The sequence below is a fragment of the Aureobasidium pullulans genome (assembly GCF_000721785.1).
Source record: "Aureobasidium pullulans EXF-150 unplaced genomic scaffold scaffold_10, whole genome shotgun sequence".
NCBI classification, from domain to species: Eukaryota; Fungi; Ascomycota; class Dothideomycetes; order Dothideales; family Saccotheciaceae; genus Aureobasidium; species Aureobasidium pullulans.
Window position 1 is genome coordinate 614,540 of NW_021941030.1, and position 22,459 is coordinate 636,998.

Consider the following 22,459-nt stretch of genomic DNA (forward strand, 5'->3'; position numbering starts at 1 on the left):
CATACAACACCTGCTTCGACTCGACGCACCTCGGAAACAGCATCGTGATACTTCCAGGTCGAGACATTTGTCAGACCATCACATTTTCTCTCATACCCTCAAGTCACGGCAAAGCGACAGGGCGCAAATCACCATGGCAAGCGAGGACAAGCGTGTGTGCGAGGGCGCAGACTGCGACAAGGAGGCAGGCACGTTGCAGTGCCCGACATGCCAGAAGCAGGGAATGGCCAGCTTCTTCTGCAGCAACGACTGCTTCAAGCGCAACTGGGTATGTAAGTGTCGCGCTTCCAGAACAGCCAAGAGCATAGCAACTAACCCCATCACAGAGTGAACACAAGAAGATTCACAAGTCAACGAGTAACCCTCTCCGCACCATATTTGCTCCCAAAGTCATTTCTGAACCTGACCCAGCAACCGGCACCCACAACCCCTTCCCTGCCTTCCAATACACTGGCGATCTCAGGCCCGTCTACCCTCTGTCACCAAAGCGCAAGGTGCCTGAACACATCCCGCGCCCCGACTACGCCAAAGATGGTATCCCCCGTTCCGAGCAGGTCTTTGTTGGCCGCAACAAGATTACCATCCTGGACAAGGCCCAGCAAGAAGGCATGCGCAAGGTCTGCAGGCTAGCACGTGAGGTTCTGGACATTGCCGCTCGCGCTGCGAAGCCTGGCGTGACCACCGACTACATCGACGAGGTCGTCCACAATGCTTGTGTTGAAAGAGACGTGAGACCCGCCTTGACATCCGCCACTTTGACCCGATCTGAGCTGACCATTTATAGTCATACCCCTCTCCTCTGAACTACTGCCACTTCCCCAAGTCAGTCTGCACATCAGTCAACGAATCCATCTGTCACGGTATTCCCGATCAGCGTGTCCTCAAGGACGGAGACATCATCAACATCGATGTTACCCTTTACCACGGCGGTTTCCACGGCGACATCAACGAGACCTACTACGTTGGCGACAAGGCCTTGGCCGACCCTGACTCAGTCCGCGTTGTCGAGACCGCTCGCGAATGTTTGGACGAGGCCATCAAAATCGCAAAGCCTAACACGCTTTTCAGAGAATATGGTCCTGTCATCGCAAAGCACGCCGAGGACAGAGGATGCAGCACCGTCAAGACTTACTGTGGTCACGGAATCAACACCCTGTTCCACTGTGCTCCCAACGTCCCTCATTACGCAAAGAACAAGGCCATCGGTATGGCCAAGCCTGGCATGTGCTTTACCATCGAGCCCATGATCTGTCTCGGAACCCACAAGGACAGAACATGGCCCGATAACTGGACCAGTGTCACCGTGGACGGCAAGCGCTCTGCTCAGTTCGAACACACTCTTCTGGTTACCGAGACTGGTGTTGAAGTCTTGACCGCTCGTCTGCCTGACTCACCCGGCGGCGCCGTCTCTTGGCCCGGTACAGCAAACGGTCTCCCTACTACATCATAGAAGCAGTCACATGGGTAGGCTCCGTATTGAATGAGAAGCATTAGCACGGTGTACATTTGGGTAAAACATGCATATTTTTGCAAAGACTTGGTCGGAATTTGGAAGTGGACATGCCATGGGCTCTATACGTCGTAAAGATTATATCTCGATGCCAAACTACTATTTGAACTTGTCGGCGTGTAATCACAACTCACGCAATATCTTCCTACACTGATGCGTCGAACGATTTTTGAATATCTGATGTAAGACAGGTGGGGTGATACAGTAGTGCTGATGGGATTCCGGAGGATCGATCGTATCGAAGCGCTTCCAAGACCCACGGCGGCTCCTGCTACCCATGTGCTTAGAAGAGTGAGGGGTCATCAATACAAGGGTGAGGGCATCATAGTATTATGCCGCCAGATCTCGTGCTATAAAAGATATCGCAGCATGCCTCAGCTTCTAAAACTTGAGTTCCTAACTAAACCAAGTCCCAACCTGTAAACTATTTCCCACCATGTCTCCCACCGCCATGCCCACCACCGAAAACACCCAGAGCAACAAGATAGAAACTCGCCTCTTTATCAACAATGAATTCGTCGAATCCATAGAAGGCGAAAAGTTCGACGTTTTCAACCCTTATAATGAGGAGAAGGTAGCCAGTGTATACGAAGCACTCTCTGGAGACGTCGACAAGGCGGTCGACGCTGCAGAAGCTGCTTTGCCTGCTTGGTCAGAATTGGGAGCATTTGCCCGATCGGCTTATTACTACAAATTGGCAGATTTGTTGGAGGCCGCAGGTCCCGAGTTGGCAGAGTTGGAGACAAAGGAGACTGGGAAGGTTGCGTCGATGTATAGTAAGTCTCACCTCTTTTTAACTTTAGATAGTGATGTGGTGCTGACTATGGGCAGTGGAGCATGTTATGGGTGCTTTGGCTCTGAGACAATTTGCTGGCCTTGCTTTGGACGTACAAGGTGGTACTTCTTTGGCCACTCCTGGGCACGTCAATATGGTCATCCGCCAGCCGTATGGTGTCTGTGGTGCAATTGTGCCATGGAATATCCCTGTTCTCGCTGTGGTCATGAAGATGTGTCCGGCACTGGTTACTGGAAATACACTTGTGGTCAAGTCGTCTGAGAAGTCACCGCTTACCGCTCTCGTGCTGGCTAGATTGGTCAAAGAGGCTGGCTTCCCACCCGGTGTCTTCAATGTTCTAAGCGGATTTGGAAATCCTTGTGGAGCAGCCATGGCCTCGCATATGAAGATCCGCAAGATTGGGTTTACTGGATCTGGTCGCACTGGTCGGTTGATCAAAGAGGCTGCTGCCAAGTCCAATCTCAAAAGAGTGTCTCTGGAGCTGGGTGGCAAGTCACCTCTTGTCATCTTTGACGACGCTGATCTGGACAAGGCGATCCCTGCTGCTGCACTGAGTATCCTGTACATGGCCGGACAGGTCTGCATTGCATCGTCAAGACTCTACGTCCATGCGTCGATTGCAGATGCTTTTCAAGAGAAGCTTGTCGAGACCATCAAAGCCATGTCTGCCAACTCACCTGAAGGCATCGATCCTCTCTCTCCCGAAGCCAAGCACGCTCCTCAGGTCGACAAGGCGCAATTCAACAACATCCTGAAGTACCTCGAGCTGGCCAAAGAGAGCGGCGGCAAGATCGTCCTGGGAGGTAAGAAGCAAACGGACAAGGGCTATTTCATCGAGCCAACGGTCATCCGCGACCCGGACCACGACAGCCGCATCTCCAAGGAAGAAATCTTCGGTCCAGTACTCTGCTTCAATACCTTTGAAGACGAGGACGAAGTCATGCAGAAGGCCAATGATAGCGAATATGGTCTATTCGCTAGCGTGTATACTCAAGACATATCCAGAGCTTTGCGTGTCGCGAAGAAGTTTGAGAGTGGTATGGTGGGCGTCAATACGACTTCACCCATGTCGACTGCTCTTGACATGCCTTTTAGTGGTTGGAAGGCCTCGGGTGATGGAGTTGATCTCAGCAAGGCGGCTCTTGACATTTGGACACAGACCAAGACCATCTACATCAAGATTTGAGGTCATCAGGCGAGTCGAGTCGATGTTGGACCACAGTGTACTCCTAGATTGATCTGTTGTTCAAAGGATGAAAAGCATTAGTCAGATCACATGAAAACATTTGGTCTAGGCTTTGGCCTATCGCGGAGCTTGGCGGATGATTGGAGTGGATCGTGGAGATGATTTCAGATAGCTCCTCCATATTATTACTTGCCCTTGTCCCACCTACACTGTTCCCTGTCGCACACGTCTGTCTCATACACGCATCAAGCGCGACTGTTCAAGATGCCTACCATGTCGTCGCCTTTCGCGACTTTCCTCATCATCGGACGTAAGAAGATTCGCGCTCTCCGCAAGGAGCTATACCAGCCAGACGATCGCGACTGACAGCATACCACAGCTACGTGTTTCTTCCTGGGAGTCCTTTTCGCATCCTTCCCTTACGACTACAATGTTCTGTGGACGACACCCCCGACTCTTGTCCCAGGAGTAGACCCTCGTCTGCCCTACTACCAGATGCTCGAGGACCACCTCAAGTTCATCCACGCATCCCCGCCTCTCATCTCGCGCATTCTCCACATTGTCATCGCTACCGGTCTCTTGGGCTTCATCACCAAGCTGTACAAGCCTTCTGAGGCCAACCTCCTCTTCGACGGCGCCAGTCTTGTACTGTACATGTGCGGTGTCACCGTTTACATTGCCAACATTGTCAAGGGCATGCGCGTCATCACCTCGGGCATCTACGGCAACCCTACTCTCGCAGAGGGCCAGGTTGATGATTCCGGCGACTATCTTGGAAGAGAGGATTCGCTCAAGGTTCTCGCTGCCAGTGATACCATATTGGCTCTTTTGCTCGTCGGTGTCTTGATCTTACAGGCTGGCCAGTGGTATGCCAACAAGAAGGAAGCCGACGAGATTATGGAGATGGACAAGAAGCACGACGAGAAGAAGGCCCACCAAAAGGAGAAGAAGAAGCAATAGATGCTGTGAAGACATGAAGGAAAGCACAGTGACGGAAGAAGAAATGTATACTAGTTGCGCTGCATACTGTGGAAAGACACCACTTTGATAATTCCGGTCCATCTTTGGATGCGTGTGCTTCGCATCGCTCTGTAAATAGTAGAGCCTTTCAAATTTAGATGTGAATTTGAGCGCTTTGCTTCAATACACCATCGTGTCCAGTTTCCCTTCCGATCGGAAGAAATGCATGTCTTCGGATCGGAGATTGCAAAGGTCAGATATTGGCTCTCACAATTCAGCTCCTCTTGTAGCCTGATAGTTCGCGACTTGTCGTACGTCGTCATATAGTTCATTGCTCGGGCATGCCTCCAGGAATGAGCTGGAAGGATAGATTAGGACCATCCGAGATGGAGTGACGATGGGAAAATGGAATTACCATGCAAATGTTGTTTCCGTTCAGCAGAATCTTGGACATCTTGGTCGAAGTGCCGGTGTAGTCGCTTGAACATGGTCAGTTTCTGATGATGTGCGAGCGTCGGATGCTTGTGATGGCCTACTATTCAGTGACGTCCTCAAGAACCATGTCTATCGTGTGGTCAATAACTCTCCAGAACAAAGAGAATATAGAATCAACATACTGACGAAGTCATCGAAGCCGAGCAAGGTTCCACTAAACTCTGCGCAGGCATTATCAATAAGTGATGTTGAGATATTCAGGCGCAAGATCAGACGCACCCTTGTCGCCCTTCATGATGACCCAGATTCTGGAGCCGACACACTTGTCGATGAGCTCTAGCGGCAGTAATTGAGAAGCCATGTTTTGTGATGTGAGATGTGCTGTACGTAGAGTATCTCGCGGATCGACTCTTGTCGCTGGGCTTCACATGTGTCGGCCGGAGTGACGCTTTCGACAAAGCTCGGACGGTTTCGCGGAGGGACATTTTGAGCTTCGGCCATTGGAAAGTCACGGCGGCGAACACAAAAGTCGAAAGGACAACTCCGAGTGTGTGATATCTCAGCAATTGGCTGTTTGGACATGGGGGTGAAATGCAATCCGCAGGACGGGCCGTAACTTCTTCTCGCCAGCCCTCGCTCTATACATCGTCACGTCATGCTCTCTCGAGGCCTGCCCGCTACGCCGCCGAAGGTGCCCTCAGAAACGCGAATGCGAACACAAAGGCGAACGTGCCCTCGCCGACTTGCGATCACACCTGGAATGCCGCCTCGTCGATAGTCTTTGCCGCGCCGAGTGTGCGCTGCGACTTCACCTGGCGCAATGCCTCGACCATCATCTTCTCCCAGCCCGCCGCTCAGAAGCGCTGTTCCTCGTCCAAGTCCAGACCCCCCGCCCCTCCAATTCGTCCGAAACCGATCGATCCAAAGTCAAAGCCCTCGAAGCCTATGGTCTACAAGGGCAGGGAGCCTCCCAATAAGTTCAACTATGCTCAGGCTCTGAGTTTCAATCCATACCAGCGTGGAAGACCGGCCAGCCCACCTGGTACCCTGTCTCCTCCTGGCACTCCCAATGCCATCTTCGATCCTCAAATACGCAGACCACTTATTGTGGCAAGACCACCACCACCGGCACCGCTTATACAGGAAGATCCCAAATCTGCGATACCCGCGACTCCTGCTCCTCATGCTCCGACAAGTCCTGCAACTCTCGCAACTCCTGCGCCTGTTGAAATACCTGTGCCTACCGAGACTCCTGCGCCTGCTGAGACAGCCGCCTCTCCCGCTTCTTCGGTTCCTCCGACTCCTACGCCGCCGATTTCGCCGCCCCAGAGCCCTGTCTATGAAACACCTGGCCAAGAGCTTGCCTATGCAGTAGATGATGTGACTGTCCCCGAAGGTATCACGGCAGCTGAGACATCTACGGCACCGTCATCCAACAGGTCACAAAATCAGCCATTACATACTACCGAAACCCGTGCCTTAGCTATGGATGAAATTTTGCGTCTAAAGCTAAAGAACACTCAACTGGAGTCGGCTCTGGCAGAGCAGAAAGAAGGATTCCGAAATTTGCAGAAAACTCACGATCACTTGGTAAAGTCGTCCGCTCAAACCATCCAGAATATCAAAACCGGATCGCGAGAGGCCCTGGAGGCGAGAGCAGAGAAGCACAACCGGATTATAGCTTCGCTCCACTCCACTCGTGACAAGCAGGCAGCCTTGCTTAGCGAGCGCCTCGTCGAGATTCATGATCTACGAAAGCAGCTGGAGGTAGAGAGAGACACCATAGGTAGGCAGGTCAAACGCCGCGCCGCCGAGCGTCAACATGAAGCTACCATGGTATCTCGCGAGCGAGAGGAAAAAGAAAAATCTGTCCGGAAACTGATTCGCAGGAATTATGAGTCTTTCAGAGAATTTTCCTATAAACCCGTTCAGTACACCAAGGCGCTGCTGACAGAGCCGGATCTTCTTGCGTCTAGAGCCAATTGGTACAACCGCGAAATCGCGTACTGGGGTAGAGCTCTTCGAGACGCCCGATCTTTTGAGGTAACGTCCAAGGGTGGTGACGAGATGCAACTCTGGGAGGCTAGAAAGGAGGTACAGACAAAAACTCAAAATCTTCAGGCACAGGAAGCTCTGCGTCAAAAAGTCATTCGTCGCCTTGAACAAAGATTGCAACATCGCGATAGCATCTTCAGTCAAGTCAAAGCATACCTGCAGAGCTCCAGCCAGAAAGCCGACACAGCACGTTTACAATATGTCGCTGAACTTAAAGAATTGCGAGGAAGATACGAATCCATTCTCAGCCTTCAACATGATCACCGACGAATTCTCAGAGACACCCGCTTTGGTGTGGACCCTCACAAAGAATCTCCAGAGAGAACAGCCTATCAAAGAGCCTCTACAGCTGACGTTCTTACGCTGGATCGTCCAATTGCTAGCATGGTAAAGGAAGTCAACTCTCGTCTGGACTTTTGGAAAGGGAAAATAAAGGTGCTCCAGGCGGAGCCGAACAGAACAAGAACAACAGAGCTTAAGATCAACTTCTACCGAAACCAGGTCAGGGCTCTCGGTATCTGTGCCACTCTTCTCCGAGTGGTCCGCATGTTCTCTACCTTACAGATGGAAGCGGGCGAAGCAACCTGGATTTCAGAGCAGCCGACATACCAGCAATCGTACTGGCAAGACTCGATCCGTGTCTCGAGACGACAAACCTCACTCATGACTAACATCAAGAGTGTTGTGAAACAACTGCGAGGTGATGGTATGAAGCGCCACAAAATCATGTCAACGGAACATGTGTTAAGCACTGTTCACCACACCAAGACCCATGAACGCGCTGCCTTTGCACATGCATTCGTTAAGAAAGAGAGAAACGCCTTTACGAAGAACGAGGAAGCAGAGATCGGCGAAGTGCTCGATATGTACTGCATTGATAACGCGCAGGAGACAAAGCGCAGGACGCGACAATTGGAGCCATTTATGAGGATCTGCAACGAGGTTGTGGCTGATCAAATGAGTGAAACTCTGGGTAAACGTCTTTTGGTACCTGCCAGAACCCGACGTAGAGATACCTTGAGGAAAGCTGCTCTTGCGAAGACAAAACACGTCGAGGAAGAGTTTATAGAGGAAGAAGACTCGCCTGTTGAACCCGCAGCAGCAGTCAGCACGACAACCGACACTTCAGGATCGGCGGCAAGCGCAGAAATGACGTCAAAAGACACGAGTCCAGAAAGCACAGCAGCTCCCGAGAAAGTCGAGGCAACTCAACCAAAACCCACCACAAACACTGAAAAGCAGGAGACAAGTGTTCAACAACCGGAAACGGAAGCTTCATCTCAACCGGAGACAGAAACTCCTCCCCTCGAAACAGAAGCCAAGTCAGGTGGTCCTACCTTTAAAATTAGGGAAGTACCTTCTCCGATCCCGAGACTTGCTCCGAAGGCCACCACAATCTACTCCAGAGCTCGTAGCAGACTCGGCTTCAAGCCTCCAAGACCTATGTTTAAGGAAACAAGGCGTCGGAGTCAGGAGGCAGGTATGAGCTCCACAGACTTGCTTGACAGGGAAGAATTGAGTCAGGCTACCACGTTATCGCCACTACTCTACCAGATACCTGCCCAGGACTTACGAAATGCTCTAATGGCCTCTAAGACGAGCCAGGCAGCTTTTTGGAGATACGCTCTGTACAAGTCACCAAGCGGAGAGAAACCGCTTCTACACTATTGCACCAAATTCGAGCAGGCGGAACAAGTTGCGAAGCACTTTTCCCAGGAGAAAATCATAGGTTTTGACATCGAATGGGAAATGGGCAGCAGTGTTGCAAAAGGGGGCATTAAAGACAACGTGTCCTTGATTCAGATTGCTTGTGAGAATCGAATTGCTCTCTTCCAGATTGCACTCTTTGCTGGGGAGACCAAGGAAGACCTCATGCCTCCATCACTCAAAACAATCCTCGAATCGCCAGACATCCTCAAGGCCGGTGTCAACATTGCAGGCGACTTCACTCGCCTGCGCAAGTGCTTGGGTATCGAGGGACAGGGCATCTTCGAGCTTAGTCATCTCTACAAGCTCGTCAAGTTTTCGGAGAAGGAGCCAGCCAAAGTCAACAAGTCGCCGCTAAAGCTGGCTGAGCAGGTACAGGAAGTTCTGTTTCTCCCCCTTCACAAGGGCAACGTTCGAACGAGTGCCTGGTCGAGAAGACTGTCGATGGAGCAGGTTGAGTATGCCGCAACAGATGCTTATGCGGGATTCAGGCTCTTTCGGGAGCTTGACAGGGCGAGATCTGCCATGGTTCCTACACCCCCGAGACCGGCTCTCTGGGAGGCGGACCAACCTATAATTCTCGGTAATGGTGAGCGGGCCGGTGAGAATCGCCTGAAGCGCAAGACTGGCATCAAAAAGGCCACAGAGGTCGAAAGCCAGACGCCAGTTCTCAGCCCAGAAGAAGAGCAAGCGCTCGACGATGAAGAGGAAGAAGCCCAAGCTGAAGCCGGCGCTGATGACACTGAGTACTTCAGTGCTGAAGAAGAGCCAGAGAACCTTGAACCCGGCCAAGTCGAAATCGTCAAATACGAAGCTGCGGATCAATGGCTTGGCCAATGGGAGAGCAATCTATCGCTCGAAAGGAAGGGCAAGAACACGCCGACCAACATACGTGCGTACGCTCTATGGCATGTCCAGGGTCTTCCGCTTCAGCAAGTGGCCGAAGCAATGAGGCAACCACCTCTCGCATTGACGACTGTGTCCTCGTACGTTCTTGAGGTCGTAAAGTCGGAAAGTCTCCCTTACGATTCCCCGAGGTTGCAAGAAGCTCTTGACGTGATACCTCCAGTAGCGCACTGGAGATACAAGAGTCTGATACAAAAGACTCGGTCTGAAATTTAGTCTCGACGAGTTGGATGAGGCAGATTGATGAACCATTGAAATAAATGAATACCCATGTACATAATCACAGCATATTTACTACACTCTTCAAACTAATTGTCCATCAAGGTCGGTGACTGGATACCTGAACAGTTGTGCATCAACGTTGCATATGCATGTTGGACGCATAAGGAAGCAAAGGTGGTGCCATGACACAAGACAAAGCTAAGCTCCAACGCCGTGAGACGGACAAGAGGTGATCTTCATACCCGGGCGTATCAGAAGATGGCAATCACCCCATGCTGATTGGGAGATTAGAAGCTTTGGGACCAAAAAGTACACAAAGAAGGAGGCATGTGACACAGCTCCCAGATAAGCACTCTATAAACATGGATAGAGCGACTGGATGCGGTCGGAGCGCTGGCCGCAGCAGATGGCGTAACAGCCGCGTGAGATGTGGTGACCTTAGACGTGGCTCTTGAGAGACGGAGACAAATCGGACCGGAGCGTTTGGAGTTACGGGCATTGAGTTTGACAAGGGCTTGCATGATGCATCTCGATGAGACGGCTTGTGCTAAGGTATGGGATCGTCGTGGGAAAATGTAGCCGTGATTGGATGGGCAGGGGGCAGATTGTGGCTTGTTTTACCCCGCATTTCTTAGCGGGACAAGGAAGCGTGATGTGGAGTACTCTGGGGATGGCTAGGGTCCTCGCACCATGATTTGTGCAAGTTATATGTTTACCTCTTCCTTTCTCCCTGCCCCTCCTTGCTCTTTCCCTCTCCTCTTTCTCCCTGACTCGTCTCTTGCACTTCAATTCTCCAACAACAAAGCGCAGCAGACGATCTAACAAGCGGTCGAACCTTGAACAACGGCCAAAGCAGCCCCGAAGCCGGAGGGAGCTGACATCATCACGCCATTCTAGAGCACAAAGAAGTCACGCCCAAGCACGTGGTTACCTCGCTTTCAACCCTATCAACACTCTCTAAGATTACCTAACATTTCCCTTTCCTCGCCCCTTAAAACCCGACACTGTCACTTTACCCATCACAATGGCAGACCAGAACGATCAATCCTCCAACAACAACACCTACAACCAACGTCGTCGCTCATCCTTCGTCGGTCAAGCATTCACCGACATGTTTAGCCGCAGCAGCCGCCCGTCCGAGTCGTCTGGCACCAGCCCTCCCGCTCAAGGACCCATCACAACAGCAGCTGCCGAAGCCAGCCGTCGTCGTCTTTCTGTCAGCACCCTCAATATGGGTGCTTCCCCCAACCAGGGCTCGCCCATGTCGGCTAGAATGCGAGGTGAGAGTGTTTCCAGCTCCAACGTCGGCTCTTTCGACGAGTCGGCAATCGACGACGAACCTTCTTCGGCCACAGCTGGCAACAGCGGTCCCTTTGCTCGCAGAGTCAGCTTTGGTGCTCGTGCCCTCAAGGATATGAAGGGTGGTTCGGGTTCGGTGCCAGCAGGTAGGCCCACCGCCACCATTACTATACCAGAAGAAGACGTAGACGGGGAGAAGAAGACTTTGGCCCCGACCTCCTCCTCACTGGGTCGTCGAGGTTTGTGTCTTCTTCTGGTGCCGCCGGCGTGCTTTCACCTAACGTCTTTTGATCATCATGCTGACTGTTTTTGGTTTTTGCAGAGGGCTTCAATTGGGCCGACAACATGCGTTCCCGTGCTGAGCGAGGCTCCATCTCTGGCCTCTCCGCTTCTCCTCCTACCGGTGGCTGGACTCACTCCCGTTCCAAGAGCATTGCCGTCATGGATACCCCCGTCAGGGACAACCCCAAGCCGGTCAAGGTCCCCGACCAGTTCCAGGAGAGGATCCTCAAGGGCGATTTTTATCTTGACTAAATCGCTCATTTCACGAAGAAATGCACCATACATGATATCACCTTTCGAAACGACGTTTACGACACCGCTACGAACAAACCATTAGGCAACAAATGTCTGTATTTCTGACATTCGCTGCCGTCTATCATCTACCATCCCATCCCTGGTGGCTCATGACGGATCCAAATGCACATTCTCATGCCATCATCATTCGCCATCTGAAAAATGAGACGCTTGGTGTCAACTCATGATGCCGTGTAGTCATCCACCACGACCTGCCCGTCACGACCGCCCCTCTTCTGCTTCTTGTATCTCTTTGTCCGCTGCGGGATCTTTTGTTATTCCTTTCTTCCAAAAACACTTCAGCAAAGAACAATAAAACAATCTTTGCAATGGCGTTGGATGCGAATGAAGGACTGGAATGGGGGCGTCTAGAGTATGCAAACCTACGGGCAGGATATGTAAACAAAGGACCATCGCCAAAGGTGTCGTCCATCCGATTCAAGGATGTAATGTGACTGGGCCAAGCACTGCTTTGACAGATGCAAATCATTCACTCTGAGCATAGCGACAGAACTAGAAATTACAGATTCTGACGAGATGGAGTTTACTGTTTATGCAGCAGAAATCAAACAAAATCGACAACCATACGGTGCAACTTCACCCTGACAGATTCGTGACTTGTTGATTTGGTCTTTCGCCATCTTTCAGGAACATCCTCGTTTCGATCCATTGCGGTGCATGTCGACAACACAAGTTTTGTACATCAAGGTCAGAGAATGTTGTGCTGTCCATCTGCACCTACGATTTGACCACCATTTGTTACTTGCATGATTACACGATTGATCTTTGTCCACGGCCTCGACGAATCGAAGCCTCTATGAATCCGTTGTGAATCTGCGTACATGAGTTGTAAAACCGTTCTGATGGTTCCGCACATCTGTACAATGGTTTTCGGGATTGTTATCGTGTGTTTTGGTGGTTGTATTCCTGTGTGTTGCTACTTTAGGAGGGTTGATGGATGTCAGGAATCGAAGGGCAGGGTGCTCTGTTTAGCGATGTGAAAAGGACGACCGGTCGTCAGAAGAAATCACGACGAAGTACAGGCAAATTACCCCTCGCAAGAGAAGGGCATGAACCTGGCTATTTTCAATGATCATAGCACGATGAAGGTGAGCACTCTATTGGCAAGATTTGAAAGAAAGGCGGAAAGGGGTGATAACATGGAACAAAACAACGTGCAAATTTTTGATTTCCCGCTTCCCACAATGTGCTGTACACAAGAAAAGGAAGGCAGAAATGTAAAAGCGTTTCTCTCGTCAGGATCGTCAAGCGGTTTACTCGATGATCTCCTCGGTCTCCTCCAGAATCTCCTCGGTGATCTCCTCGACGAACTGGCCCTCGCCCTCGTCGGCGGCCTCGTCCTTGGCAGCGGCCTCTTCGGGGCTGACCTCGGGAAGACCCTCCTCCTCGCGCTCGTCGCGCAGCTCGGCGGCGGTGCGTTCGCGCCATGCGAGCCACTCGTCGAGAAGACGACGGCGTTGCTCGATAACAGCGCGGTTGGCGGTGTTCTTGCGGGCAACATCCTCCTCCTCGAATTGCTTGCTCCATTCGCGGAGGTTCTTGCGGACAGTCTTTTGTTCCTCCTTGGACAGGAGACGCTCGGGGCGTGGGCGCCAGGCGAATTGCTTGAACTGGTCAATGGGGTCCTCGCGGAGGAGTTGACCGCGGAAATCGTAAAGGTGGTAACCGTTTTCCATCTATTGCTGTTAGCTTTCTGCTTATATGGGAGGAGGTCAGCAAAACTTACGCGGTGCTTCCAGACACTCGCGCTGGTAGCGACGAAGCGGCCTGAGGGGTCCCAATCGATGTCAGTAACACCGTAGTGCTCGGCTGTGTTCATCAGTGCAAGGTTGGCGGTCAAGTCCTTGTCCTTCTCATCCTTCTCGCCCTCGTAGTCGAAGTCGTAGAAGTCGAGGTCGAAGCTCTGTTGTGACAGGACAGTGGCGACGACGACGAAGCGACCGTTGGGAGACCAGTGGATGGCGTTGTTGTTCTTCTTGTCGACGGTTCGGATCAGCTTGAAGTTACCAATCTGATTGCCCTTTGCCTTTTCCGGGCAGAAGAAGGAGACGGAAGTCTTGGGAGGAACGGCAGCACCAACGGGGACCTCACCAGCGGTGATGAGGACGAAGCGGTCACCCTTGGGCTCCCAGGCGAAGTTGATGACGGTGTCCTTGATGGCATCGACAACCTCGACTGGCACGCCCTTCTCCTTGACGCGGAAGATCTCGAGGTTAGTGGCCATGGACTTCTTGCTCTTGCTGTGACGGTCGACCTTGACACAGAGGAAAGAGCTGTCGCTCTGCCAGTGCAACTTGGCGTCGGAAACGTTGAACAGGTTACGGGTACGGACGACCTCCTTGGAAGGAACGCTCATAAGACCGACCTTGGCGGGGTTGCTGCCAACTTCGGGGGTCCAGTAGCAGAACAACTGCTCGTAGGTCTTGATACCCTCACGGTTGGGGGTGGCAGGGCACCACTCGAAGTCCTGGATCTTCTCGATCTTGATCGACACCTTGTCGAGGAGGTTCATGCGGGGGAGCTCGTAGACGGAAATGCCTTGTTCGGGGTTCATGCGGGCGACGTACTTGGAGTCAGCGGACCACTTGAAGGCGGGCCATTGCAGCTTCTTCTTCATGGGGTTGCCAGCCTCGTCGACATTGGGACCGGCCTGGTCGAGAGTGACGAAGGAACGCAGAGGAAGGCCGGTTTCGAGGTCCCAGATGATGTAGTTCTTGCCGTCCTCGTCGAGCGAGAGAACGGGGTGGCCCTCTTCGATCTGCATGGGGCGGTGAGACCAGGTGGTGAGGTATCTCTCGTCGGGCGAGAAGTCGACGAGGTTGACTCCGGGGTGTGCGAAACGCTTCTGTCTGCTCCAGGACTTGCCTCCCCAGAGTTGGACACCCTGAGCGTGCATGGATGTGAGGTAGGTTCCCTTGGGCGACCACTGCACGAACGACTCGGTCCAGTGGGCACGGTCGACAATCGAGTCGGGCTGCTCGTCTCTCTCGTTCCAGAAGACACCGACGCTGTCGCCGCGGTACATGACAAACTGGTCACGGCCGTCGTTGTCACCCAACCACCAGCGCAAATGCTCCTTCTCTTGGAAGGGCTCGAGTTCCGGGGCTCTGTAATCCTCCTCAATGCGGCCTTCGCGACCGAAGCGCTCAATATCGGTGAGCTTGTTGACGGCCATGGTGTGTTTCTTGTCCAGAGGGGTGCCGTTAAGGGCCTTGACGGCGGCCTGGGCCTGTGCGGGCGACTCGTACTCGACAAAGGCGTAGCCCTCGGTCATGTTGGTCTCGTCGCTGACGGGCATGAGGACCAAGTCTTCACTGGTCTTACCAGCGCTGACGAGCTTGCGCAGGATGAACTTAATAAGCTTTCCCTTGCTCTCCTCGGGCACCTTGGGGAGACCGTCGACGACTACGAATGAGTCGAGACCCTCCTCCATGCGCACATCGAACTGCTCGCGCAGATCTGTAGGTCAACAGTCAGCATTACTGTCTGTGAATTTCTATCCTTGTTCTTTCCCGGCGCGCGCGCAGTCCATCTCTTTCTCTTATCTTCAGGGATGGCGTACCAGAGTAGTCGATTTCGACATCGTCAAAGTTCTCGTCATTGTCGAGATTATCAAAGCTTGGAGCCATGTTGGCGGTTGTATGTGAGGTGGTGAATGCGGCTGCCGCTATTCGATTTCGTGTGCAAAAAGTGCAGGCGCGGGCGGAATTTCGGGATCACGTGACTGGCCTGGGATTGACGACTTCCTGCAGTCACCAAAGTTCGCTCTTTCCCAATCTCTGACTCCGATATTCGAACAAACAATATGTCAAAGGGCTGTATATGCAACTTTGTACTTGTCTGGCATTCGATCATGTCCTCTATCTAGCCAAGGCATTGTGTGCTGCATACAATCGTTGTTGACGCCAAGCCTACCTAGCGGTTTAGTGGTTGCTTCTCCATACCGAAAGTGCCTTCTATGGTCCATCGCGTTCATGCGCGTCGTCTACAAAGAAATCCATCTTCACTCGCAAACATCTCGCAATTGACTCTTCCGTCGTCCAACCATCAGTACATAAACCCGTGCTAGGCGATCGTCCTTGTTGAATTTTGGATCAACTCATTTCCACGACCTCTTTTGACTGTCTTCCATCAACACGGCCGACGTCATCTGTCGCAACCATGTCCTACGACGAGAAACGCTACTCTGACCTGATATACGACATCTTACGCCAAAGCGATCTCGACACCGTCTCGGCAAAGAAGATTCGTAATGCTCTGTCAGAAAGACTTGGTTACGATGTCAGCGAACACAAGGTCAGTCAACTCTCCCTCCTCAAGCAGCCTAGGCCATGTCCAGTCACTAACACTGTGTCACACAGAAAGAAATCAGTCGTCTGATTGAATCATGTTTCGATAGAGTCACGTCAGAGAACGCGAATGGTACCAATGGCGCTTCTCCTTCCCCTTCACCATCCCCCCAAAAGCGCAAAGAACCCTCTGATGAATCAGACATGTCCGATGTAGTAGACGACAGGCCGGCAAAAAAGAAGGCACGCAAGCAGGATGCCGAGGAAGACGATGCAGCCTACGCAGCACGTTTGCAACGTGAGGAAAACACCAGAGCCAGACCGACCAGAGCAGGCGCAACCAGAAAAGCAGCACCCGTAAAGCGAAAGAAGAAGTCGGCAGCCAAGGTCAAAGACGGTAGTGACGTCGATACCAATGGCGAGCCCGTAAAACGTACAGGTGGCTTCCACGTGAGTCTTGCTCCTTCTCCTGGATACTGCTTTCTCTTCACGAACTAACACGATCCAAACAGAAACCCATGAACCTCTCCGAACCCCTCGCAGCCCTCCTCAACGAAACCCAACTCTCTCGCCCTCAAACAGTGAAGAAGATCTGGGAATACGTAAAGTCAAACGAACTCCAAGACCCAGCCGACAAACGCCAGATCGTTTGCGACGACGCAATGCGTGCTGTCTTCAAAGTCGATCGCGTCCACATGTTCACCATGAACAAGATTCTAAATCAGAACCTGTACGCTGCGGAGGATGTCGTTGGTCCTACCCCTGCTCCTGCAGCCGAAACTGCTTCCGCACCTGCAACTGCCGCTCCGTCATCTTCGCCAGAGCCCAAGTTGGAGTCGTCGCCGTAACAAAAGGGCATTCAAAGGGATGGTGAAACGACGGGATAATGAGATGATGAGACACACTTTTTCGCTTTCCATTGCATAAACACTTTTTTTCAATCTTGCTATAGCGGACTTGGGGCTTTTCACGGGTGGGAAAGGCGCAGCAAAGCAGTCTTTTTTGTTTCTTACCTTGTCAAAAGCGCGTATATTCATTCACACGATATAATACACTCATGAAGAGACAAAGTTTTCAAGAGCAAACGACAAAAACAGGGACACATCAAGAAGTGCAACGATGATGCACTGAAGCCGGTTCTTGTATTGTGAGATGTCAAAAACATGGGAAGGCAAAGAAAGGAGCCGACGAATACTAGAGTGTGTACTGTATATGCATTGCATCGCTCTTGGTGAAGAATCAGAACGCCATTTCATGTACATGTATGTGTGTTTGGTGATGATGTGATGCACAACTCAACCCAATGAATAACTCAAGAACGCCAGGATGCATGTAAGAAGGGTAGGTCTGAGAGAAAAGAGCAGGTATAGAAGACATATGTCGAGAAAGGGGCTGTACAGAATAGATCGAGAAGGGGGGTTGCTTGTGAGAAGAGAAAGAGAAGTTAGAATGACAAGATGAACAGGCAAGAAGACACAAAGGCAGAAGGAGAAAACACATCCATGATCAATCAAGAGCTTTGGTTCTCTGAACTCTTGCCCTTGGCTTCAGCTCCATCTTGCGTGCTGGGGGTGCTCCTTCCTGAATCGGTTCCAGGCTTCTTTCTCTCAAGCAGAGGTCTCAGTTTCTGGAACTTGACGGGCTTGGGCATGTAGATGTCTACGCCCGAAGATGCGGCGTCCGCTTGCGCTTCGGCGCTGGCCAGGCCGGTCAGAGCGATAATGGTTGCCTTGTGCGACAAGCTCTGCTTAGCCTCAAATTCGCGAATGCGGCGTGTGGCTTCGAATCCGTCCATGATGGGCATGCTGATGTCCATCAAGATGTAGTCGAAGGGCGGCTTATCGGGATCTCCACTGCTGTGTTCGATGTACTTGTCCAATGCCTCTTGGCCATTCATGGCTTCTTGGTAAGGGAATTTGTGCTTCTTCATGAACATTACCAGCAGTTGCAAATTGATGTGGTTGTCATCCACGAGCAGTAGATGTGGCGCTGCATCTGCGGGTGGATCCTCGTTGAGTGTTCTGGCGCTATTCGCATTGCGACTCTCGTCCGGGAATGCGACCGCTGTACTTGGCGGGACTTCGGATGTTACGTCGCGGAGGTACTCACGAGTGCGAGCAGATTCCTTCTTCTCCTCCATAGAATTGAGACGTGGCAGGGTCATGCTTGGCAGCCCGAGGACGGATGCGGCGCCCATGTCTTCCAGTCTTGATCTATGAGGCAGTGATTGCGGCTGCCTGTCGGCCGTCATGGGTTTGTTGAACGTCTCTTCCATGCGCTTGACACAGTGGCTGAGCACCTTTGCCAGCTTGCGAGGCCCACATGGCTGTGGAATCACTTCAACTATGCGACCGAGGTCCGATAGTGTCTACACCCACAGTCAGTACGGGTTTGTTGGCCATTCGTGGTTGACATACCTTGATGTGATTTGCAGTAATTGAAATGGCCTCCGAAGCATTGAGACAGACAATGATCAGGGGCACTTCCTTTCCTCTTGCTCCGTTACTGCCAGTTTTGGGATTTACGCCGTGGTGCTCCAGTAGATACTCAACCGAGGGGGGCTCCGTGTACATGAATATGTCTGCATCGGCATCTTTAAGGCTGCTGGCTCTAGTGACCTCCATCTCGAACCAGCCCCAGCAGACTTCTGACAAAGTTGTGTCAAGTCGACTAATATGATCGTTTTGGTCCCTCTGCTTCTCACCGTTTGGATCCAACAGACAAAGTCTCAAACCACGGGTCTTGGCAGCAATCGAAGTGATTTCCTCATCTGGAACGTCAAGAGCTGGCTCTGCTGTAGGGAGACTTAGGCGAACGTCGATTTCGGTACCGACATTCTGCTTGCTCTTGATGTCGATAGAGCCACCCAGTGAATCGACAATTTGGCGGACGATGCTCAAACCCAGACCTGTTCCCGGCTGGAACGTATCTTCCTGGCTGAACGGCACGAACAAGCGATGCTTTTGGAAGTCTTCTGACATACCCTTGCCAGAATCGACGACTCGGAAGACCACATCCATCTTGTTGGGATGCGAACTCTCTTGGGCTCGGAGAGAAACCGCAACCCACCCCTTTGAAGTGTATTTGAGAGCGTTGCCTGGTGTATGGTCAGCTTCCTAAGACTTCTCTTTCCTCTATGCATATTTGAAGTGGTGAATCAGACTTACCGAGTAGGTTCATGATGATTCTTCGTAGAGCACCTGGCTGAGTGCGTACTCTCCAACTAGCGCGAGGGCTAACGTCGAGTAGCACAGCGACTTCCCCAGCTTGAAGGTTGCCACCTTCGGCAGTGGGAATCACCCCCGAAGATGAATGTCGAGACAAAGTGATGACAGGACCGTCGTTAGACTTGAGATCTCCAGTATGCATCTTCTTGAAGGCATGCCCAGCACAGACGGCCTCGACGACTTCTTCTATCACGATTCCAAGATCGAAATCTGCGGAAATGTTTAGACTTTCGGTAGGAGAGTCTGAAGCTGTCGCGAGACGACTCGATCTAGCATTCTTCTTCATGCGTGTTTTCGAAAGCCTATTGATCTTGGAATGATCCAGCACGTGATCGAGCGTATCAAGAAGTGTCTTGCCACAGGTAGCAATACTAGTGATCTAAGAATGAAAAATAAAAAAGTTAGCAAATTTCCTGGGTAGGCAGCGACGTTACCACGAGCTTTTCAGGAAAACCAGCATCTAAACCTATCGCGATGCGTAGCACTAATCGAAGTCGCAGAAAATCTATCAAGAGTCTACTCTTTTTTGCGAAAAGATGAGCTCTTGATGGAGATATGCGAGTAGCCAGCAGAACTTTGCAGGGCGATGATTTTGTTGGTGGCACTGGCTATTGGGTTTCGCTCGTGGTAATCGTACTCTAGGGTACTTACAAGTCCAGCCTGATATGCATCAGCAGCTGTGTCCTGTAAAAACTCAACTGAGCCAAGTATGCCGTGAAGTGGGGAGCGTAACTCGTGGCTCATGGATGCGATAAATGTTGTCTTCGCCCGGTCATCCTTGAGAGCGTTCATGCGCGTGACCTCACTCAGGATGGTGTTGCCAAAAGCCCTTAGGTACGACAAGTCATCATCCAAGTTCATCATACGGCCAGTAGACGAAGTCCAGAGGAAGCAACCAGCGATAATTTTCTCCTCAACGTAGTCCCACAGCGGAAGGAATATGACGCTCTTCACGGCGGGTAGGTGCTTTAGAAGCTCTGAGTGGCTCATACGAACTCGCTTCTTACGACCGATGATCCGCGAATGAGCAGTCTCAGGACCAGATTTAGATTCTTCGTTGGCAGACAGTGGACTTTCACTGGAACTATCGTCAGAGGAAAGTCCTGAACCGGCCTCTGAGAAGTGCAAACTCTTGCCACTAGGATACAGCTTGAAATAATTCTCCAAGGTCGAAACACCCAGGGCGGTGTTATGGAAGAGGGAGGTATCGTTCTTGTTGGCCAAAGACAGCCCTAAGATCTTGGCGACGCGCAGTTGGGATGTGGCATCCGAGTCAGTAGAATTCTCAATGTCATTGACATCGGCATCCGAGGCTGAAAGGTGCTTGGGCGACTCGTCATCAGTACTGGACGACTTGTTACGTGCAGCCATGGCGGACCTCAAATTCGGCTTGGCAGGACTATTGCCAGTTGGACCAAAGAAAACGACACCTAGCAAGATGTGTTAGCATGTTTCTTGTGTGTGTATGATGCTACAATAACATGGATATAGGGGGGAGACAAATCGAACATCCCCGAGCACTGTCAAAAGGCAAGATATTGTGCATATTCAGAAGCGCGTCCGATGAGGGCAGGTACTTCTACGTGCTCTCTTCAAACAACCCAGGCAGCATCGAAATCATCTTGCACTTTGACAGCCATATCGGGAACCTCGCAAGAGCGATGGATTTCGATAGGGTACCATCTCTCTATCCCTACATCCACTTAAATCACGAGACAGTGAGACACCAAGATTATAGCTATCGAGATGCAGAGTGGTATCCAGAGTCGAGCAGATACCAGCAGAGAGCCAAGAACGTAGGCTCTCTGTGGAGGCTTGCAACGGATTAAATAACACTCTGCAATCTAGTAGACAGAAGTTGTGTTTGGCTCGGGATATATATATACTCGCACACGTACCTTCAGCAAGAGTAGATTCACGCAAGATGCGAGAGGCACGGTCGAATAGACGCGACATACTGTCCGGCTTGGCTGCATTAGGCTTAAAGTAAGACTGCGCACGGGAATTCAAGCCAGGACGGGTAGCCGACTTTGTACTGTCGGTTCGCTTTGGTTGAGATTGTTTTGGAGAATCCTTCTTTGTGCGGGACGGCGGATCGATCACTGCATCAGGCGATACAAGGGAGGATGTAGAAATGTCCTCCTTCTTGGTGGGGCGCATGGCAGGGGCACCTTCGATGAAGTCGGCCATTCCACGAACTATACGTTCTCCCTTGTACCGATCGACGCGATCTCTTGCCCATTCCAGATGGTCCATAACAGCAACGGCGATATCTTGCATGAATCGTAGCTCATCGTAGGTCAGAGGCTCACGAGGAGCGTCATGAGATACGGCATAAACGCCAATATTGTGACCAGATCGGGATCTGATAGGAACGCCAGCGTAGAAGCGAACACCCGGCTCTTGAACAACATAGGGCTTATCTTTGTAGTCTTTGTCCAAGCGACAGTCCGGCATGACAGCGGCAGTAGCAGTGACGGGGTGGCCATTGTCGTCGTTGACTGTATACTGCCTGGTGAAGGCACATTGACACACAGCGTCGTCGCGTGCAACAACGGCGTTTCCCAGCCAAAGCTCATCGTGTTGGGCATGCCGTGTATCGTCGACTAGCGAGAGGGTGCGAGTGGCTTCGGCCAGGATGTACTGATGCGACGAGTCCAGCAGCGAGACCATGGCACGGCGGACATTGAGACGGAGGGCGGCGAGTTGAGCAAAGGCAGTGAGGGTCTTGTCGCGCGAAGAGAGGGCGCGGAAGCCCTTGTCTGAGAGGGTGTTTATGGCGAAATCGTCGACTTGAGCGAGGTCTTGAACGTGGTCGGCGACATTGACCGACGAGCCTTGAGCATCCAACCATGGCTGGTAGTAGCGGTGCATTTCCCTCTCCTGCAGGGTCAAAGCCCTCTCCTCCCGGTGTTGCTGCTTCGCCTGCCGGCGAGACTTCGTCTTGTCTGCACTCGATTGAGACGCCATGGAGATCAGTAGGTGCCCGAGTTAGGTCGATCACCGAGGTCGTGACTCGAGAGTCGAGAAAAGGACCCTGGGGAAACGAGAAACAAATGTAAATTCCATGTTTAGGATTCCGGCGCCTTGCTCCGTCCACCGCCGATCGCCCCCTCTGCCACATGTCTGCCAAAGTTCGACCCCACGTCCGTTGACATCCTCGGTCCCCCTTTACTCCCGTCTGCTTGCGCCTTCCTGTACAATCTTCGACCACTCAATCTTACGGAATGAACAGTTTCTTAATATCACTGAATGTGAGCAACCACGCGT

The 22,459-nt window shown here is 51.8% G+C and overlaps 9 protein-coding genes across 9 annotated transcripts; 6 read left to right on the plus strand and 3 right to left on the minus strand.

Annotated features, from left to right (window-relative positions):
* Nucleotides 1-133: 133 nt before the first annotated feature.
* On the plus strand, nt 134-1,922 carry M438DRAFT_397514 (methionine aminopeptidase 1A; the record flags this gene model as incomplete). Its single annotated transcript, XM_029909311.1, has 3 exons — nt 134-268; nt 327-728; nt 785-1,922. 3 exons carry the CDS (start codon nt 134-136, stop codon nt 1,448-1,450), a joined length of 1,203 nt encoding a protein of 400 aa, XP_029760153.1. The 3' UTR covers nt 1,451-1,922.
* Nucleotides 1,923-1,961: 39 nt separating this feature from the next.
* M438DRAFT_319802 (aldehyde dehydrogenase) lies at nt 1,962-3,492 on the plus strand (the record flags this gene model as incomplete). Its single annotated transcript, XM_029902851.1, has 2 exons — nt 1,962-2,286; nt 2,342-3,492. 2 exons carry the CDS (start codon nt 1,962-1,964, stop codon nt 3,490-3,492), a joined length of 1,476 nt encoding a protein of 491 aa, XP_029760154.1.
* A 273-nt stretch (nt 3,493-3,765) lies between these two features.
* On the plus strand, nt 3,766-4,452 carry M438DRAFT_275054 (secretory component protein-like protein shr3; the record flags this gene model as incomplete). Its single annotated transcript, XM_029900761.1, has 2 exons — nt 3,766-3,802; nt 3,872-4,452. The coding sequence occupies 2 exons, from the start codon at nt 3,766-3,768 to the stop codon at nt 4,450-4,452; spliced, it is 618 nt and encodes a 205-aa protein (XP_029760155.1).
* A 328-nt stretch (nt 4,453-4,780) lies between these two features.
* On the minus strand, nt 4,781-5,248 carry M438DRAFT_274888 (like-Sm ribonucleo protein; the record flags this gene model as incomplete). The annotated part of the gene is made up of 5 exons (XM_029900747.1): nt 4,781-4,810; nt 4,868-4,931; nt 4,989-5,016; nt 5,070-5,108; nt 5,167-5,248. The coding sequence occupies 5 exons, from the start codon at nt 5,246-5,248 to the stop codon at nt 4,781-4,783; spliced, it is 243 nt and encodes an 80-aa protein (XP_029760156.1).
* Nucleotides 5,249-8,424: 3,176 nt separating this feature from the next.
* Nucleotides 8,425-9,771, plus strand: M438DRAFT_274527 (ribonuclease H-like protein; the record flags this gene model as incomplete). The annotated part of the gene is made up of 1 exon (XM_029900719.1): nt 8,425-9,771. One exon carries the CDS (start codon nt 8,425-8,427, stop codon nt 9,769-9,771), a length of 1,347 nt encoding a protein of 448 aa, XP_029760157.1.
* A 1,030-nt stretch (nt 9,772-10,801) lies between these two features.
* M438DRAFT_274776 (uncharacterized protein) lies at nt 10,802-11,610 on the plus strand (the record flags this gene model as incomplete). The annotated part of the gene is made up of 2 exons (XM_029900739.1): nt 10,802-11,315; nt 11,399-11,610. 2 exons carry the CDS (start codon nt 10,802-10,804, stop codon nt 11,608-11,610), a joined length of 726 nt encoding a protein of 241 aa, XP_029760158.1.
* A 1,316-nt stretch (nt 11,611-12,926) lies between these two features.
* On the minus strand, nt 12,927-15,302 carry M438DRAFT_335694 (translation initiation factor eIF-3b; the record flags this gene model as incomplete). The annotated part of the gene is made up of 3 exons (XM_029903831.1): nt 12,927-13,349; nt 13,400-15,132; nt 15,236-15,302. 3 exons carry the CDS (start codon nt 15,300-15,302, stop codon nt 12,927-12,929), a joined length of 2,223 nt encoding a protein of 740 aa, XP_029760159.1.
* Nucleotides 15,303-15,648: 346 nt separating this feature from the next.
* M438DRAFT_319811 (SWIB-domain-containing protein) lies at nt 15,649-17,180 on the plus strand. The gene is made up of 3 exons (XM_029902852.1): nt 15,649-15,969; nt 16,035-16,412; nt 16,475-17,180. The coding sequence occupies exons 1-3, from the start codon at nt 15,835-15,837 to the stop codon at nt 16,808-16,810; spliced, it is 849 nt and encodes a 282-aa protein (XP_029760160.1). The 5' UTR covers nt 15,649-15,834; the 3' UTR covers nt 16,811-17,180.
* A 292-nt stretch (nt 17,181-17,472) lies between these two features.
* M438DRAFT_274129 (uncharacterized protein) lies at nt 17,473-22,159 on the minus strand (the record flags this gene model as incomplete). Its single annotated transcript, XM_029900689.1, has 6 exons — nt 17,473-18,330; nt 18,380-19,059; nt 19,130-19,568; nt 19,841-20,619; nt 21,088-21,146; nt 21,219-22,159. The coding sequence occupies 6 exons, from the start codon at nt 22,157-22,159 to the stop codon at nt 17,473-17,475; spliced, it is 3,756 nt and encodes a 1,251-aa protein (XP_029760161.1).
* Nucleotides 22,160-22,459: the final 300 nt, after the last annotated feature.

Excerpts from the sequence above, each read along its gene's own strand:
- M438DRAFT_319811 (XM_029902852.1), top strand. The coding sequence starts at position 15,835 with ATGTCCTACGACGAGAAACGCTACTCTGACCTGATATACGACATCTTA. Across the intron at positions 15,970-16,034 it reads ACGATGTCAGCGAACACAAG|AAAGAAATCAGTCGTCTGAT; the intron begins GTCAGTCAACTC and ends TGTGTCACACAG. Across the intron at positions 16,413-16,474 it reads AACGTACAGGTGGCTTCCAC|AAACCCATGAACCTCTCCGA; the intron begins GTGAGTCTTGCT and ends CGATCCAAACAG.